A 17,689-nucleotide genomic window follows, 5' to 3' on the forward strand; every position below is an offset into this window, starting at 1 on the left:
TATGAATAGTTAATAAATAGCAGCTTGTTTTATCTTACCACTGAGTCTACGTTCTCTGTGCGCTGCTGCACTCTCGTACCTGTTAGCAGAAGCTCTAGAATTCTATTGTTCCTTTTCTCTTAGATGGTAACGCTGGCATGGAAATTTTTGTGAATTACACCCTTATTAATAAATTGTGTATTACACATTGCAGAAGAGAAATGTTGTCAGTCAACAAAAAAAATCTGTGTTTTTGTGTTTTTCAGGACCGTTCAGCCTGTTATAGTGACTGCAACTTCTCATATATGCATGAAAACCAGAGCCTGACGTACAGGTTTAACAATCTGAGCAGTGTGGGAACTCTCATTAATGGGCCCAGCTTCACTTCCAAAGGAACAAAATACTTTCATCTTTTCAACATTAGTTTGTGTGGAAATGGAGTAAGTTCCCAGTCTGTGTAAGAGGCGGTGGGATGCTGTCATGTATGAAAGGTAGAAAGGATTAAAAAACATTCTGAAACTTTCTAATAGGTATCTGAAAGCGACATGTCACCACGTCAGGTTCTCCATTACTTGTAACAGTGAAAGTCTTTCAGTTGTCATTCTTGGAGATCATCCCTTTCACTTGTGCTGTTCCCCCTCACCAAGCAGCTCATTCTGCCATGGGGGTAGTTTCTGGTTCACAGAAGTCACGAGACCGCCGATTTAATGAGAAAACAATGGTTGCAAGAAACGTGTGCAACAACAATTCCACCCACGCGTTTTATTCAAGCTTGAAGACGTTTCTGTTTTATGCATCTGCTTTCTGAAATACACCTTTGGACAATTATTATTATTATTTATTATTATTAATTGTTATAGCGCCATTTATTCCTTGGAGCTTTACAAGTAGGGAGGGGTATACATAAAAACAAGTACAATAATGTTAAACAATACAAGTCATAACTGGTACAGGAGGAGAGAGGACCCTGCCCGCGAAGGCTCACAATCTACAAGGGATGGGTGAAAATACAGTAGGCGAGGGTAGAGCTGGTCATGCAGCGGTTTGGTCGATCGGTGGTTACTGCAAGTTATAGGCTTGTCAGAAGAGGTGGGTCTTCAGGCTCTTTTTGAAGGTTTCGATGGTAGGTGAGAGTCTGATATGTTGTGGTAGAGAGTTCCAGAGTAGGGGTGATGCGCGAGAGAAATCTTGTATGCGATTGTGGGAATAGGAGATAAGAGGGGAGTAGAGAAGGAGATCTTGTGAGGATCGGAGGTTGCGTGCAGGAAAGTACCGGGAGACGAGGTCACAGATGTATGGAGGAGACAGGTTGTGGATGGCTTTGTATGTTATGGTTAGGGTTTTGTACAGGAGTCTCTGGGCAATGGGGAGCCAGTGAAGGGATTGACAGAGGGGAGAAGCTGGGGAATAGCGGGGGGACAGGTGTATTAGTCGGGCAGCGGAGTTTAGAATAGATTGGAGGGGTGCGAGAGTGTTCAAGGGGAGGCCACTGAGCAGGAGGTTGTAGTAGTCAAGGAGAGAGATAATGAGGGCATGGACTAGGGTTTTTGCAGATTCTTGGTTGAGGAATGAACGGATTCGTGAAATATTTTTGAGTTGAAGTCGACAGGAAGTGGAAAGGGCTTGGATATGTGGTTTGAAGGAGAGATCAGCATCAAGGATTACCCCGAGGCAGCGAGCTTGTGGGACTGGAGAGAGGGGGCAGCCATTTACTGTAATGGATAGGTTCGTTGGGGGGGTCACGTGAGATGGGGGAAAGATGATGAATTCTGTTTTGTCCATGTTAAGTTTCAGAAATCTGGCAGAGAAGAAGGATGAAATAGTGGACAGACATTGAGTGATTCTGGTTAGCAGGGAGGTGATATCTGGTCCAGAGATGTAGATCTGTGTGTCATCAGCATAGAGATGATACTGAAAGCCATGAGATTCTATAAGCTGTCCCAGGCCAAAGGTGTAAATGGAGAAGAGCAGGGGTCCTAGGACTGAACCTTGTGGGACTCCGACAGATAGGGGGAGAGGTGAGGAGGTGGTGTGTGAGTGGGAGACGCTGAATGTCCGGTCTGTTAGGTATAATGAGATCCAGGATAAGGCCAAGTCTGTGATGCCAATGGATGAGAGGGTCTGTAATAGTAGGGAATGGTCCACTGTGTCAAAGGCAGCCGACAGGTCCAGGAGGAGGAGGACAGAGTAGTGTCGCTTGCTCTTGGCGGTTAAAAGGTCATTGGTGATCTTAGTAAGGGCAGTTTCAGTGGAGTGGTGTGACCGGAAGCCAGATTGTAAGCGGTCGAAGAGGGAGCAAGAAGAAAGATGGAAGGACAGTTCAAGGTAGACGTGTTATTCCAGTAACTTGGAGGCATAGGGGAGAAGTGATATAGGGCGATAGCTAGATACAGAGGATGGGTCAAGAGAGGGCTTTTTGAGGATAGGTGTGATTGAGGCATGTTTAAAGCTTGAGGGGAAAACACCAGTTGTTAGTGATAGGTTGAAGAGATGGGTTAGGGTTGGATGAAGACTGTGGTGAGGTTTGGGATGAAGTGGGAAGGGATCGGGTCAAGTGCACAAGTGGTGAGATGTGATCTTGAGAGTAGAGTGGAGAGTCGATGTTCTGTAATGGTGGAGAAGTTGGTTTTGGAGGTGGAGGGCTGGGAAGTCGGGAGGAGGGGCTCTGGGGGTTGTTGACCAAAACTGTCTCTGATGTTATCAATCTTCTGCTTGAAAAATGAGGCAAAGTCTTCAGCTGAGATGAGTGGGGAGGGAGGAGGTGCTGGGGGACGGAGGAGAGAATTGAAGGTGTTGAATAACTGTTTAGGGTTGTGAGACAGGGAGGATATGAGCGATGAGAAGTAGGTTTGTTTAGCTGTGGCGAGTCTGGTCTTGAAAGTAGTGAGAGACTGTTTGAATGCGATGAAGTGCTCGTTGGACAATGGCCCCATGTTCATCAAAGAGTTTTTCACCAGTTTTCTGCTTGAAATGTCACAAAATTTTTGCCACTTTTACCTAAGTCCTGCCAGGCTCTGACCACTTTTTGAAACGTGGGTAGAGTTAGCTGGGTGGAGGCTTGGTTTAGAGTGACTGCCAAATTCATCATAATGTACACCAAAAAGCTGTTGTAAGTTTCTACAGAAATGCACTCAAGTTCATTACCGGAGTATATTTCTTGTGATGGCATACAGCAGCTGAAAGGTAAACCAAATTCATTAAGATGTGCATTTTATTCATCAAAACCTACGTACAAGACATCAGTCTTGGTGAATCAGGGCCACTGACTTTGGTAGCTCAGTTTGTCTCTACCATCAGGAGCTCCAGTGAGCACCTGGTATCCACTTAGCTATGCCCATTCCTAGGCAGGCTCAGTCCTGTGGAACAATGGGTCCAGAAATCCTCTTACTCTACCATTGGGCGTAACAGCAATGTGATAGAAAATTAATTTTTGGTTTATTATAAATACACCATACGGTTCTATAGATAGTGGCCTTTTTTATTTAGTGCAAATTTGTATGGTCTTTACCATTAAAAGTAGCACTAAATGCAAAGGCCCATGTCTCAAGAATCATATGGAGGATTTAAAAGTATGGTAATAAAAATGGAATACTTTGGGGAACAGCAAAAATAAAACAAGAGAAAAAACTGCTAACTTTTCATTTGGTGACAAATCTTCTTTAACTCCTTAATGACAGCTAATTTTGACCTTAATGACCAGACAAATTTTTTAAATCTAACTTTTTGTGGTAATAACTCTGGAACACTTCAACGGGTCCCAGTGAGTCTGAGATTGTTCTATTTATGACAAATTGTACTTCATGTTAGTTGTAAATTTTGGTCAATATGATATGTGTATATTTCTGAAAATATCAAAAATGTTACAAAAAATTTGAAGTTTGTGCAATTTTCAAACTTTTAATTGTTATGACCTTAAATCAGATAGTTATACCACACAAAATAGTTAATAAATAACATTTACCACATGCCTAATTTACATCTTCATCATTTTTTAAACATAATGTTTCTAATTTTTTCAACAAAATTTACAAAACCATGTTGTTTAGGGAGCACATCACATTTGAAGTGACTTTTGGGGGGCCTATATAACAGAAAATACCCCAAATTTAAACCATTCTAAAAACTGCACCCCTCAAAGTTCTCAATACCGCAATTGAGAAGTTTTTTAATCCTTCAAATGTTTCACAAGATTTAATGGAATATGGGAGGAAAAAAATTAACATTTTACTTTTTTCACAAAAATGTAATTTTAGCTCAATTCTTTTTACGTTTACAATGGTAACAGGAGAAAATGAACCATACAATTTTTAGTACAATTTCTCCTGAGTACGCAGATACCCCAAATGTGGGAGAAAACTACTTGTTAGGTGCACGGCAAGGCTCAGAAGAGAATGAGAACCTTCTGAGTTTTTGTGAACACAAAAATAGCTGGACCGAGAACAGACGCCATGTCGCCATGTTGCATTTGAAGAACTTCTGATGTGCCTAAACAGTTGAAACCACCCCCCATAAGTGACCCCATTTTGGAAATTAGACCCATCAAGAAATGTATCTAGATGTGTGGTGAGCAACTTAAACCCTATAAGCTCAACCCTAAGCAAAACCCTATCCCTAATGGCAACGAATGAAAGAAATAAAAATTATAAAGTAAGAAAAAATGAATCTGATTAAGGGGATGACGGACTGTGCATGTGCCCGCCATTTTTTTTTCATAAAGTGGAGGCGTAGGGCTGAGCGATGACGAAAGTACCATAGAAGGGGGGAGCTTGGGGACATCATTTCTCTCTCGTATAACATATATGTCAAGTTAGAAGAGAGAGAAATGATTCTAATAGTGGGCACACTTTTTAATTTTGCATGATCGTGGTATTCATTGAATAACAGCAATCGTGTGATCGGAGACCAAAAAATCCAGCCCTGATCATGTTATCCGGAAAATTTTTCGCACTCTGGTGGGCGCTATACTCTTATTCCTGATTGCCTTTTTTAAACCTGTGATGAGGGAATAAGGCCCCTTAGCGGCCGATATTTTAATGCGTCTCGGCGATCGCTAAGGGGTTAAAGGGAACCTGTCAAAAGAAAAAAACACTATCAACATGCAGATGCAGGGTTAATCTGCAGGTTAAATAGCATTAGTAAACTGCCTGGCGCCTGCACTTAGCTGAAAGCTGTGGGGGGGGGGGGGATGAACTTTTTCTCCCCAGCAGCCTTCTGGTTTCAGTTACAGGGCGGCACTAGGGCTTGTTTAATCACAGAGTTTACAGAGTAGTGGCTGTAACCTCGCCCACGGCCCTGACTGACAGTGGCTCTGCATTGGGACCGGCTGTCGGTCACAGCCCGGGCACGCAGTTACAGCTGCAGCTCTGTGTACAGACGGTGCCTGAACCCACGCAAACTCTACCCCTGTGACTGGAAGCCGAATGATGTCGAGGGAGTAAAGCTAATTTCCTCCTCGCTTTGTTCGGCTTTTTCTGGTGACAGTTTCCCTTTAAAGAAGCACTAAAAACAGAAAAGCAACTAAAAATAAAAATATTGTAAATGATACAGTTATATAAAAGACATTTGTGAGAAAAGTCCAGTTTATTTATGACAAATATGTTTTTGTCTATCTAAGGGGGAAAGGAAGGCAGTGTGTACTGACAACATTACTGATGTCACGACGAAAGAGATGGAAGCAGAAGCTGAAGATGTGTCGAATTTTGTGAAGACCTTTGTTTGTCAGTCTACTATCATTCCATCAGATAGCAAAGGATTCCGCACAGCTCTGTCCTCTCAGTCTGTCAGCTTGGCCGATGCTTTCCTAGGTAAGACATAAATATTATCTTCAATATCTTCATGGCCTTTGTAGTATGAATGTTAGATTTGTATTATAGGACATGTCCACCTTAAACAGCAAAGCAGTTTGTCGTGTAGTTGGATGAACATTTAGTGATGCCAAGACTTTCATTTAGAATTGATGTCCTTTCATTAAAAGAAAACAGTTTGTCCAGTATTATAGGGTTCTTAGAATTTGAGAAAAAATTTGAAAAGGAAAAATTAACTGAATTTATAGCTTAAAGTGAAAAGAAATTCAGAAGCTGATATTAAGGATGTTCTTGAGCTTCAACCTCAACCGTTTCCATAAATGGAGGAACTTTGGTTTCACAATTCTTTTCAGATCTTTTCAAGGGAAATGAGGCAGATTTATTAATACTGTTCAAAAGTTCAAAAGATACAAAGGATAGAGAAGATATTAAAAATTTATCCCAGTGGCGCACAGTGACTGATTTTTCACATTCTACTCTATCTGTGGACGGATTCTTCTGCCATATGACATCATCTTGGCTTGCATACTTTACACCAATATTGTTGCACAAAAATAAATTGCGCATACTGACAGAAAATCTATATTTTATGACTCCTCAAAGCTAGAGCATTTTTCTAGGTACTTTTCAAAACTGTTGAGGAAAGAGTAAAAAATCTGTCTGATCTATCTTAAAAATGTTGTAATCACCATGTATGCTATTGTTGGTACAATTTCTATTGCAATTCTGGTGTATTAAGGCTTTCTCACAAGAGACATTTATGGCATAACCATAGGATGTCCTTTGGTACCTACATTTATCTTCAGAATAGAAGTCCCTGATATAGAAGGCGTCCAGCTGCCAAAGAATGGAGAGCTTGTTGCACATATGCCAGCTTTTTACACTTATTGCTAAAGGAACGCCAGTAGCAATGGGCGGAAACACCTGTCACATGCAACGTCACCTCTCCACTCTTTGGTGGTTGAACGTTTTTCAAATCGAGGTCCCCCATTCTGGAGATAGATATGAATCCCATTTCAAGGACCCATATTTATCAGACATTTGTGGCATATTGTAGCCCTCTGCCCAGTGCCCCCGCATGGTGTCCCCTTCTCCCTACATGCAGGGACGTTGGCTTACTCACCACCCCAGCCTGCGGCATTGTCCCTGGCGTGCTCCTGCTTCTCCCTCCTTTATGCACACTGCACTGTGTCCCAGCAGCGTGTCTAGGTTGCATGTATGTGCGCTCCTCTGTTTTTAAAGGGACAGCAAGCACACATAGTAAATGCTCCCAGGAGCTGCTGGGAGGCATTTAGTTAAATGTTTGTTCACCTGCTAGGTGTCTCTCGGCCAATAGCTGGGAGACATCTTGTATTAAAAACACCCTCACTTAATGGGAGGTGCCTGGGCAACCCTTATAGTTCTGTGTTAGGTGGTTGGTGTGTATGCAACTGTAAGTTGCTAGGTCCCCTACCCTAGTTCGTCATAGTATCCTGTGTCGAATTAGTCCCCCACAGTTAGTCCTTGTTTCCCGCTACCACTTTGGTGGTGTCTGAATTCCAAAACTGCGTCTGTGGTACCTGTACCCAATGGCCGCATCAGTGGTATCTGTCTGCCATCCGGGGGCTGAATACCCAGGCCAGAACTGTGAATTTATCACTGTGGCCGTCCAGTGTGCACCGAGTGAACCTGTCCCAGTGGCCATCCTGTCTGCACAGGAAGAACCTTTCCCAGTGGCCGTCCTGTCCGCCCAGTGAAAACTTGTCATGAGTGGTATGCCATAAATGTATCATGAGTAGTGTTGAGCATTCCGATACCGCAAGTATCGGGTATCGGCCGATACTTGCTGTATCGGAATTCCGATACCGACTTCCGATATTTTTTCAATATCGGAATTCGGCATCGGAATCGGAAGTTCAAAGTTGATTGACAGACTGACGTCATCATGATGCGCGGTGTGTGCGCATCATGATGCGCCGTCATTTCGGGCCCTCCGGGGGTCCCTGCCGGCCTGCCGGGGGGCTGTGTGGACTGCCCGGGGTCTGTACCGGCCTGCCGGGGGGCTGTGCCGGCCTGCCGGGGGGCTGTGTGGACTGCCCGGGGTCTGTACCGGCCTGCCGGGGGGCTGTGCCGGCCTGCCGGTGGTCTGTGCACCCTGTGGGGGTCTGTACCGGCCTGCCGGGGGGCTGTGCCGGCCTGCCGGGGGGCTGTGCTGATGTCCGGGGGTCTGTGCAAGCATCGTCCGATGGGACTACAAGTCCCATCGGGCGATGCCTGTTACCATGACAGTGATTGACACATTAGCCAATGATGGGACAGTAGTAGTCCCATCATCCGGCTAATGTGTTAAATGTTAAAAAAAAAAAAAAAATACTACATACATACTACATGCATGCTACATACATACTACATGCTACATACATACTACATATATACTACATACATACTACATACATGCTACATACATACTACATGCATGCTACATACATACTACATGCTACATACATACTACATGCATGCTACATACATACTACATGCTACATACATACTACATATATACTACATACATACTACATACATGCTACATACATACTGCATGCTACATACATACTACATACATACTACATACATACTACATGCATGCTACATACATACTACATGCATGCTACATACATACTACATGCATGCTACATGCATGCTACATACATACTACATGCTACATACATACCACATACATACTACATACATACTACATACTACATATATACTACATGCATGCTACATACATACTACATGCTACATACATACCACATACATACTACATACATGCTACATACTACATACATACTACATACATACTACATGCATGCTACATACATACTACATGCATGCTACATACATACTACATGCCACATACATACCACATACATACTACATACATACTACATACATACTACATGCTACATACATGCTACATATATACTACATGCATGCTACATACATACTACATGCTACATACATACCACATACATACTACATACATGCTACATATATACTACATGCATGCTACATACATACTACATATATACTACATGCATGCTACATACATACTACATGCTACATACATACTACATACATACTACATGCTACATACATACCACATATATACTACATACATACAATACATTCATACAATACATACATAGACATACAGTACATATAACATAGAGTAACATACTTACCAATACTTGTCACATTGTTCCCCGAAGCCATTGTCTTTTCCGGAATAAATATTAACATAACAAACCACAAAAATACTCACCCACGATCCGAAGCAGTCCACGAGTGTGTCCCACGACGATCTTGGGTAGAGAACTGCAGCATCAGCTGTTGCTGCCGTTCTCTACGGGCTGCAGGAATCCAATGACGGAAGGTAGGTATCCTTCCGCACTGTATTCCTCCGCCACTTAAAAAAAAAAAAAGTCCCTAGTCTCACTTTATGCCATTGCTGCGTGGGAAATTCCCACACAGCAATGGCATAAAGTGAGACTAGGGACTTTTTTTTTTTTTAAGTGGCGGAGGAATACAGTGCGGAAGGATTCCTACCTTCCGTCATTGGATTCCTGCAGCCCGTAGAGAACGGCAGCAACAGCTGATGCTGCAGTTCTCTACCCAAGATCGTCGTGGGACACACTCGTGGACTGCTTCGGATCGTGGGTGAGTATTTTTGTGGTTTGTTATGTTAATATTTATTCCGGAAAAGACAATGGCTTCGGGGAACAATGTGACAAGTATTGGTAAGTATGTTACTCTGTTATATGTACTGTATGTCTATGTATGTATTGTATGAATGTATTGTATGTATGTAGTATATATGTGGTATGTATGTAGCATGTAGTATGTATGTAGTATGTATGTAGCATGCATGTAGCATGCAGTATGTATGTAGCATGCATGTAGTATATATGTAGTATGTATGTGGTATGTATGTAGCATGTAGTATGTATGTAGCATGCATGTAGTACGTATGTAGCATGCATGTAGTATATATGTAGTATGTATGTAGCATGTAGTATGTAGCATGCATGTAGTATATATGTAGTATGTATGTAGCATGTAGTATGTATGTAGCATGCATGTAGTATATATGTAGCATGTAGTATGTATGTAGCATGCATGTAGTATGTATGTAGCATGCATGTAGTATGTATATGGTATGTATGTAGCATGTAGTATGTATGTAGCATGCATGTAGTATGTATGTAGCATGTAGTATGTATGTAGCATGCATGTAGTATATATGTAGTATGTAGCATGTAGTATGTATGTAGCATGCATGTAGTATATATGTAGTATGTAGCATGTAGTATGTATGTAGCATGCATGTAGTATATATGTGTTATGTATGTAGCATGCAGTATGTATGTAGCATGCATGTAGTATGTATGTTGCATGTAGTATTTATGTAGTATGAATGTAGCATGTATGTAGTATGTAGTATGAATGTAGCATGTATGTAGTATGCATGTTGTATGTATGTAGCATGTAATTTTTTTTTTATTTTTTTTTACATTTAACACATTAGCCGGATGATGGGACTACTACTGTCCCATCATTGGCTAATGTGTCAATCACTGTCATGGTAGCAGGCATCGCCCGATGGGACTTGTAGTCCCATCGGACGATGCCTGCACAGACCCCCGGAGCCTGCACAGACCACCGGCAGGCCGGCACAGCCCCCCGGCAGGCCGGCACAGCCCCCCGGCAGGCCGGCACAGCCCCCCGGAGCCTGCACAGCCCCCCGGCAGGCCGGCACAGCCCCCCGGAGCCTGCACAGACCACCGGCAGGCCGGCACAGACCACCGGAGCCTGCACAGACCCCCTGGCAGGCCGGCACAGCCCCCCGAAAGGCCCGTACAGACCCCAGAGAGGCTGTACAAGGGCAGGAAAGGGTTTTTCTTATTCCGATACCGGAAGTCCCATAGACTTGAATGGGACTTCCGGTATCGGAATCGGCGATACCGATACTTTTTTTAAAGATCGGCCGATACCATCCGATACGATACTTTGAAGTATCGGACGGTATCGCTCAACTCTAATCATGAGACACCCACTTTAGTGAATCTCACTTATGTGTAAAATGTACTGTAGTGCAAATCAGTATTGCCTGTATTACTAGTTTTATTTTTATAGCTGATGATTTCCAATCTGTTATTATGGGTATTCCTCCAGTTCTTTTCTGTACTGACTTTCTTACTTGAAGTCTATAGTTTCGTTACCAAAATAAAAAAAAGATATAGCTACTATAGTTCTGAACATTAATGCCCTGTTACTTGAGATCCTAGCTGAACGTCAACCCTACAGATCTAGTTTACTATATTCTAATTAAAATTGATGCTTGCTTACTATATATGGCCTGCTGTGGCATGTAAAAGTTTGGGCACCCCTGGTCAAAATTACTGTCATTGTGAACACTTAAGCAAGTTGAAGATGAAATGATCTCTAAAGGGCCTAACTTTGACAATGAAACATTTCCTTTGTATTTTAAACAACAAAAAAATTGTCATTTTTTTCATTTTAAAAATCCAAAAAGGAAAATGGGCCAATCCAAAAGTTTGAGCACCCTGGAGATTTTTGTGCTCAGATAACTTTGATCAAGGTTTCATACCTTAATTAGCCTGTTAAAGTTATGGCTTGTTCACTATCATCATTAGGAAAGGCCATGTGATGTAGATTTCCCAGCTTTATAAAAAATCTAACCTTGTACCAAAAAACAGCAGCCATGGGTTTTTCTAAGCAGTTGAGTTGCTTAGCAGTCTGAAAATGAAAATGGTGGAGGCCCAAAAAGCAGGAGGAGGCCATAAGAAGATAGCAAAGCATTGTCAAATTAGCAATTCCTCAATTCAAAATATAATTAAGAAATGGCAGCTAACAGGAACAGTCAAGAGGTCAAGATAGGGTCTGGAAGATCAAGCAGAAGTTCAGTGACAGCTGCTCATAGGATTACTAGATAGGCAAATCAGAACCCCGGCTTGACTGCAAAAGACCTTCAGAAAGATTTAGCAGACTCTGAAGTTGTGGTACATTTGTTCTACTGTTCAGTGACACTTGCCCAAATATGGGCTTCATGGAAAAGTCATCAAAAGAAAACTTCTGCTGCATCTTCATCATAAAATTCAGGGTCAAAAGTCTGCAAAAGAAAATATAAACAAGCCTGATGCATTTTGGAAACAAGTCCTGTGGACCGATGAGGTTAAAATAGAACTCTTTGGCCACAATGATCAAAGTTACTGTATGTGTGGAGAAAAAAATGGTACAGAATATCAGGAAAAGAACATCTTGCTAACCATTAAGCATGGGGGTGGATCAATCCTGCTTTGGGATTGTATTCCAGCCAATGGCACATGGAACATTTCACAGGTAGAAGGAAGAATGGAGTCAATGAAATTTCAACAAATTCTTGATGCAAGCATAGCAGCACTATGTGTAGAAAAGCTAAAATTGCAAAGAATAAGGTATGGTTTCTACAAATGGATAATGATCATAAACAGACATCAAAATCATAGACTACCTCAAAAGGCACAAGCTGAAGGTTTTATAATGGCCCTCACAGTCCCCTGATCTTAACATCATTGAAAATCTGTGGGTAGACCTCAAAATAGTAGTGCACGCAAGACAGCCCAGGAATCTCACAGAACTAGAAGAATTTTCCAAGGAAGAATGAATGAGAATCCCTCAAGACTCTTAGGCCTGTTTCACACTTCAGTTTTTTGTGTCAGTTAAAATCCGCCAAAAAGGCGGAAAAGCGGATCCGTTCCTAACTTATGTGAACGGATGCCAACGGATCCGTTTTTTGACGGATCCGCCGAATGAAGAATTTTAAAGCAACCGTTGCCTGGGAAGGGGAGAGAGAGAGAGAGAGAATTTTTTCTCTGGCCGCCAGAAATGAATTCAGGGTTAAATTTCCTCCTGACTTCATTCCTCCGGGCATGCGCTGTATAAAAATGCGGATCCTGCAGTACAAAAAACGTTACATGGTCCGTCCAGGCATCTCAGCGGATGCAAAAAAATTGATGGATCCGCAAAAAACCGGATCCAACGGATGGCCATCCGTCAAGATCCGCCAGTATTGCAAGTCAATGGGGAAAAAAACGGATCCGCCAAAAAAAATGGCGGATCCGTTTTTTTGCAAAAACGGCGGATTTTGACTGATGGTCAAAAACGGAAGTGTGAAACAGGCCTTAGCTGACAGCAAAAAGGGTTTATAAGCTGTAATACTTTCAAAAGGGGGTGCTGCTAGGTACTAACCATGCAGTGTGGCCAAACCTCTGCATCGGACTATTTTCCTTTTTGTATTTTTTGAAATGTAAAAGATGAAAAAAAAAATATATATATATGTATATATATATATATTTTTTTGCCTAACATACAAAGGAAATTTGTCATATTTAACTTTAGACCTTTGAGAAATAATTTAATCTTCAACTTGCTGAACTGTTCACATTAACAATTTTAACCAGGGGTGCCCAAACTTTTAAATGCCACTGTAAATTGTGTCTATATTATACATTGAGAAGTGTAATGTATAGCTGTATTTAAGTTCTTACCCTTCGCATATGAATACATTAGATTCTCACCTCCTGTAACCTCATGGCTTGACACTGACCACTACTTATGTATTCTGCTGCAATGGGCATCCCTAAGGTTTTGCTGGGAAAGTTGACAATCTCTTTCTTGAGATGATAGACAACTAAGAGATATCTGTCTTTTTAATGCTCATATTATCTACAATGCTTGGAGCCGTATAACTATATTATTCTCAAGAAGGTCAGAGTCTCTGAGCCACATTTACGCTTCTGATAAAGATACAAATGTCAGAGATTTTGGAACTGCTCATCTGAGCAGATTATTACATTTCCAAGGGTCACATTCAGTGATGCAGTTATATAAACATTACAAATTGAAATACATTGAGTACTTAAATGGAAATTTGTCATCAAGTTTTTGCTACCTATCTGAGAGCATCAAAATATAGAAACAAATACCTCGATTCCAGCGATGTATCACTTACTGGGCTTTTTATAAATTCATTGTTTCATCAGCAGGGGTTAATCTCTGGAGGGCTACTTGGCCTGTTGTCAAGTAGTCCAACCATGCCCCCTCTACTGATTAGCAGTTTTCTGCCTATGCGCAGTGTATACAAAAAGTTACCAATCAGTTGTCTGATAAATCTACATTAGATAAAACTGTTTTCAATTAAAATAGCTGCAACCAGTAAAGTAAGTGTCGCATCACTGAAATCAGAAATCTCTGCCCCTTTGTCATGCTGTGATCAGATGGGGTGGCAAAAGCCTGCTGAAAGATTCCCTTTAATGTAGTATCAGTGAAGTTGCCACAAAAATAACAAAAGTGAAATTTTCTGCTCTCACTATATTTTTTATAAAACGCAAAAAGTTCCATAAATACGTAAGGTCTGAGCATTTTCCACTGTAAATTTGTAAAATAATTAAGATATTGGAGTTTCTTTAGTACCTAATGGAGAGAGTAGGTAGGTGCATGGGTCATCAGTTTTCCACTCATTTTTGGTTGAATATCAGCCAAAAGAGGGTAACGAGGGACCCCCTTTCTGGAGATAGTTGTGGGTTCCAGCATCCATCAGACATTAATCCTATGCATATGGCATTAAATGTCTTGTGGGGCAATCTCTTTGTTGATTTTCCCCTATCAGTTATATAAAAATTAGTGCAAATGAAATTTTATACTCTCACTGTGTTGTTTGCAAATTCCCCCAAATTACACAATATTGCAAAGACCTAAGTAGGGATGAGCGAATCCGAACTGGATAACTAGTGTCCGGTACAGAAATCCAAACATGGACCTTTTACCGGAAGTTTGGTTTACTGTTCGGGTTCGGATTCCTAATAAAGTTTGTTGAAAGGCTGCAGCTCTTGTTGACACAGAAGACAGTGGGGCTGGTGACAGTGGGGCTGGTGACAGTGGGGCTGGTGCATACATTCCATAGGAGACAGTTTTGTAATGAACTGATCTCAGCAGTAAGGTGTTCTGAACACAGATGTATATTTCACTGTATGTCTCCTCACAGTGGGAAAATTATCTCTGCTCACAATATATTTATAGAACTCAAGCAGTGGGAGGTCTGCTGTATCACATACATCACATAGATGATATAGTATACACTGAGACTTCTGTATACATCACATATGAGACTTTAAGACTTCTGTAAACATGATATAGAAGACATCAGGACTGGTGCATATACAGTTTGGAAAATAAGTATACATTGCAGATTTTGAAAGTTTTCCCAACTACAAAGACTGGTGAGGTCTGTGATATTTATCGTAGGTGCAATTCAACTGAAGGAGACATAATCTTATAAAAAAAAAAATCCATAAAATCACATTGTATGATTTTTACATAATTCATTTGCATTTTATTTCTTGAAATAAGTATTTGATACAATAGTAAAACAGAACAATATTTAGTACACAAATCTTTGTTTGCAATTACAGAGGTCAGACATTTCATGTGGTTCTTGACCAAGCTTCCACACATTGCAGCTGGGATTTTGGCCCACTCCTCTCTTCTCCAGATCTTTCAGGCTTTGGGGCTGTTGGTGGTCAACATTGAGTTTCATCTTCCTCCAATAATTTTCTATTGGGATCAGGTCTAGAGACTGACTAGAATTTAAATAGACTTGGCACACACCAAAAAGATTCTGATGCAGAAAGGTGGTTTTAATGAATTGCAGTACATACATACAGACGTTTCGGTCTAGGACCTTCATCAATGTACAATAAGTTGTACTGTGAGCTCTTAGTGACTGGGCTTTAAGGGAGACACCAACACTGCAAGGAGGCACCTGTGGCCGTCCCACGTGGTTCTGTGTTTCAACATTGTCATGCTGGAAGACCCAGTCACATCCCATCTTCAATTCTCTTACTGAGGGAAGGAGGTTGTTGGCCAAAGTCTTGCGATACATGATCAATCGTCCCTTCAATACAGTACAGTCGTCCTGTCCCCTTTGCACAAAAGCTCCTCCAAAGTATGATGTTCCCCCCATCATGCTTCATGGTTGGTATGAAGTTCTTGGGGATGTACTCATCCTTCTTATTCTTCCAACACAACGTGAGTGGAGTTGATAGCAAACAGTTCTATTTTGGTCTCATCTGATCACATAACTTTCTCCCATGCTTCCTCTGGATCATCTAGATGGTCATTGGCGAGCTTCAAACAGGCCTGGACTTGTTCTGGTGTGAGCAGTGGGACCTTGCAATCCTTGCAGGATTTTAATCCATGATGGCGTAGTGTATTACTAATGCTAATGTTTTATACTGTGGTCCGAGCTCTCTTCAGGTCATTGACCAGGTCCTCCCATGTAGTTCTGGGCTAATTCCTGACTTTTCTCAAAATCATCCTTACCCCACGATACGAGATCTTGCTTGGAGCCCCAGACCAACTAAGATTGACAGTCATCGTGTGCTTCTTCCATCTTCTCATAACAGTTACCTTCTCACCAAAGAGACACTGGGGCTGGGGTATATACAGTACATAGGAGACAGTGAGGCTGGTGTATATATGATACATGAGAGACAGATTTACTGATGCATATATCACATAGGCGATACTGGAGCTGGTGTATATACATTACATAGGAGACACTGGGGCTGATGTATGTACATTACATAGGAGACAGTGGGGCTTGTGTGTATATGATACATTGAAGGCAGTTTGGCTAATGCATACATCACATAGGAGACAGTGGGGCTGGTGGGTACATCACAAAGGAGACACTGGGGCTGGGGTATATACATTACATAGGAGACAGTGAAGCTGGTACACATAGGAGTCAGTTAAGCTGATGCATACAGCTTATAGAAGACAATGGGACTGGTGCATACATCATATAGGAGACAGTGGGTCTGGTGCATATATGACATAGGAGATAGTGGGACTGGGACATTCATCACATAGAAGACAGTGCAGCTGGTGTATATGTGATACATATGAGAAAGTGGCGCTGGTGCATACATCACAAATGAGATACTGGAGCTGATGTCTATGCATTACTGTACATAGGACACACTGCAGCTGGTGGATACATTACATAGGAGACAGTACATTTTTGAAATTGTTGCAAATATCAGTTGTACAAGCTGATGTTTCTGTAAAGCATTTGTACTTTATGCAAATTCTTCCTTTTTACAAGTAAACGTTAAAAGCAGTGATTAAAAGGATTTTTCATGTGCATATAAATAGATCAGGATAAAGTGCATGTATTGAAATACTTTTCCTAGACATTCTATAACTTTTTTCTTTTTTTTGTGAATTTCAGGTGCGACCACTGAAAGGACTCTGGATGGAATCAGCATTACATCTGATACATTCCCTCCTCAGAAAAAGATACCAGATATAAATTTCTTTTACAAGTAAGAAGCGACGAAGTTTTGTATGATAAAGCTAATTATTAGACTTTTTATGAGTCATATTCTTGCGTCATTTGCCAACACAATCATTTTTCTCTTTTGAGACTGATGAATCTGCAACATTGTTTTCATAAATTGCATAGGATTGTGTATTATAAATTTTGAGCAATTTTAGTTGACCTGTCATGCTTTTAAACAATTTGTCCTAGTATTTATATATAATTAATGTAAATGGTTGGACCCCTCTAATAGTTGTAGTCCTTCAGTATTCCAGTGATACCTATAGAGAAAAGAATTAAAGGGGTTTTCCCATGAACAAAGTACATTTTAATCAATAGATCTTGGAATAAAAATACATTCCACAATTGGATGTGTTGACAAAAAATGTTCCTGTGATAAGGTAATTTTATAAATGTGACCCTCTATGTACTGTGTAATGGCTGTGTCTGACTATGCAGAGCTGCTCCGGATCATGGTCAGCAC

At 41.2% G+C, this 17,689-nt stretch overlaps 1 protein-coding gene across 1 annotated transcript in view; it reads left to right on the top strand.

Annotated features, from left to right (window-relative positions):
• ELAPOR2 (endosome-lysosome associated apoptosis and autophagy regulator family member 2) overlaps positions 1-17,689 on the top strand; it is a 178,696-nt gene that overhangs the window by 138,967 nt on the left and 22,040 nt on the right. The window contains exons 15-17 of the mRNA XM_073551299.1: positions 246-419; positions 5,594-5,783; positions 17,116-17,209. Coding sequence (XP_073407400.1) covers positions 246-419; positions 5,594-5,783; positions 17,116-17,209 — 458 coding nt within the window. The remainder of the gene's footprint in view (positions 1-245; positions 420-5,593; positions 5,784-17,115; positions 17,210-17,689) is intronic.

Source organism: Dendrobates tinctorius, unplaced genomic scaffold, assembly GCF_039654945.1.
Source record: "Dendrobates tinctorius isolate UK_male_01 unplaced genomic scaffold, ASM3965494v1 ptg000174l, whole genome shotgun sequence".
Taxonomy (NCBI): domain Eukaryota; kingdom Metazoa; phylum Chordata; class Amphibia; order Anura; family Dendrobatidae; genus Dendrobates; species Dendrobates tinctorius.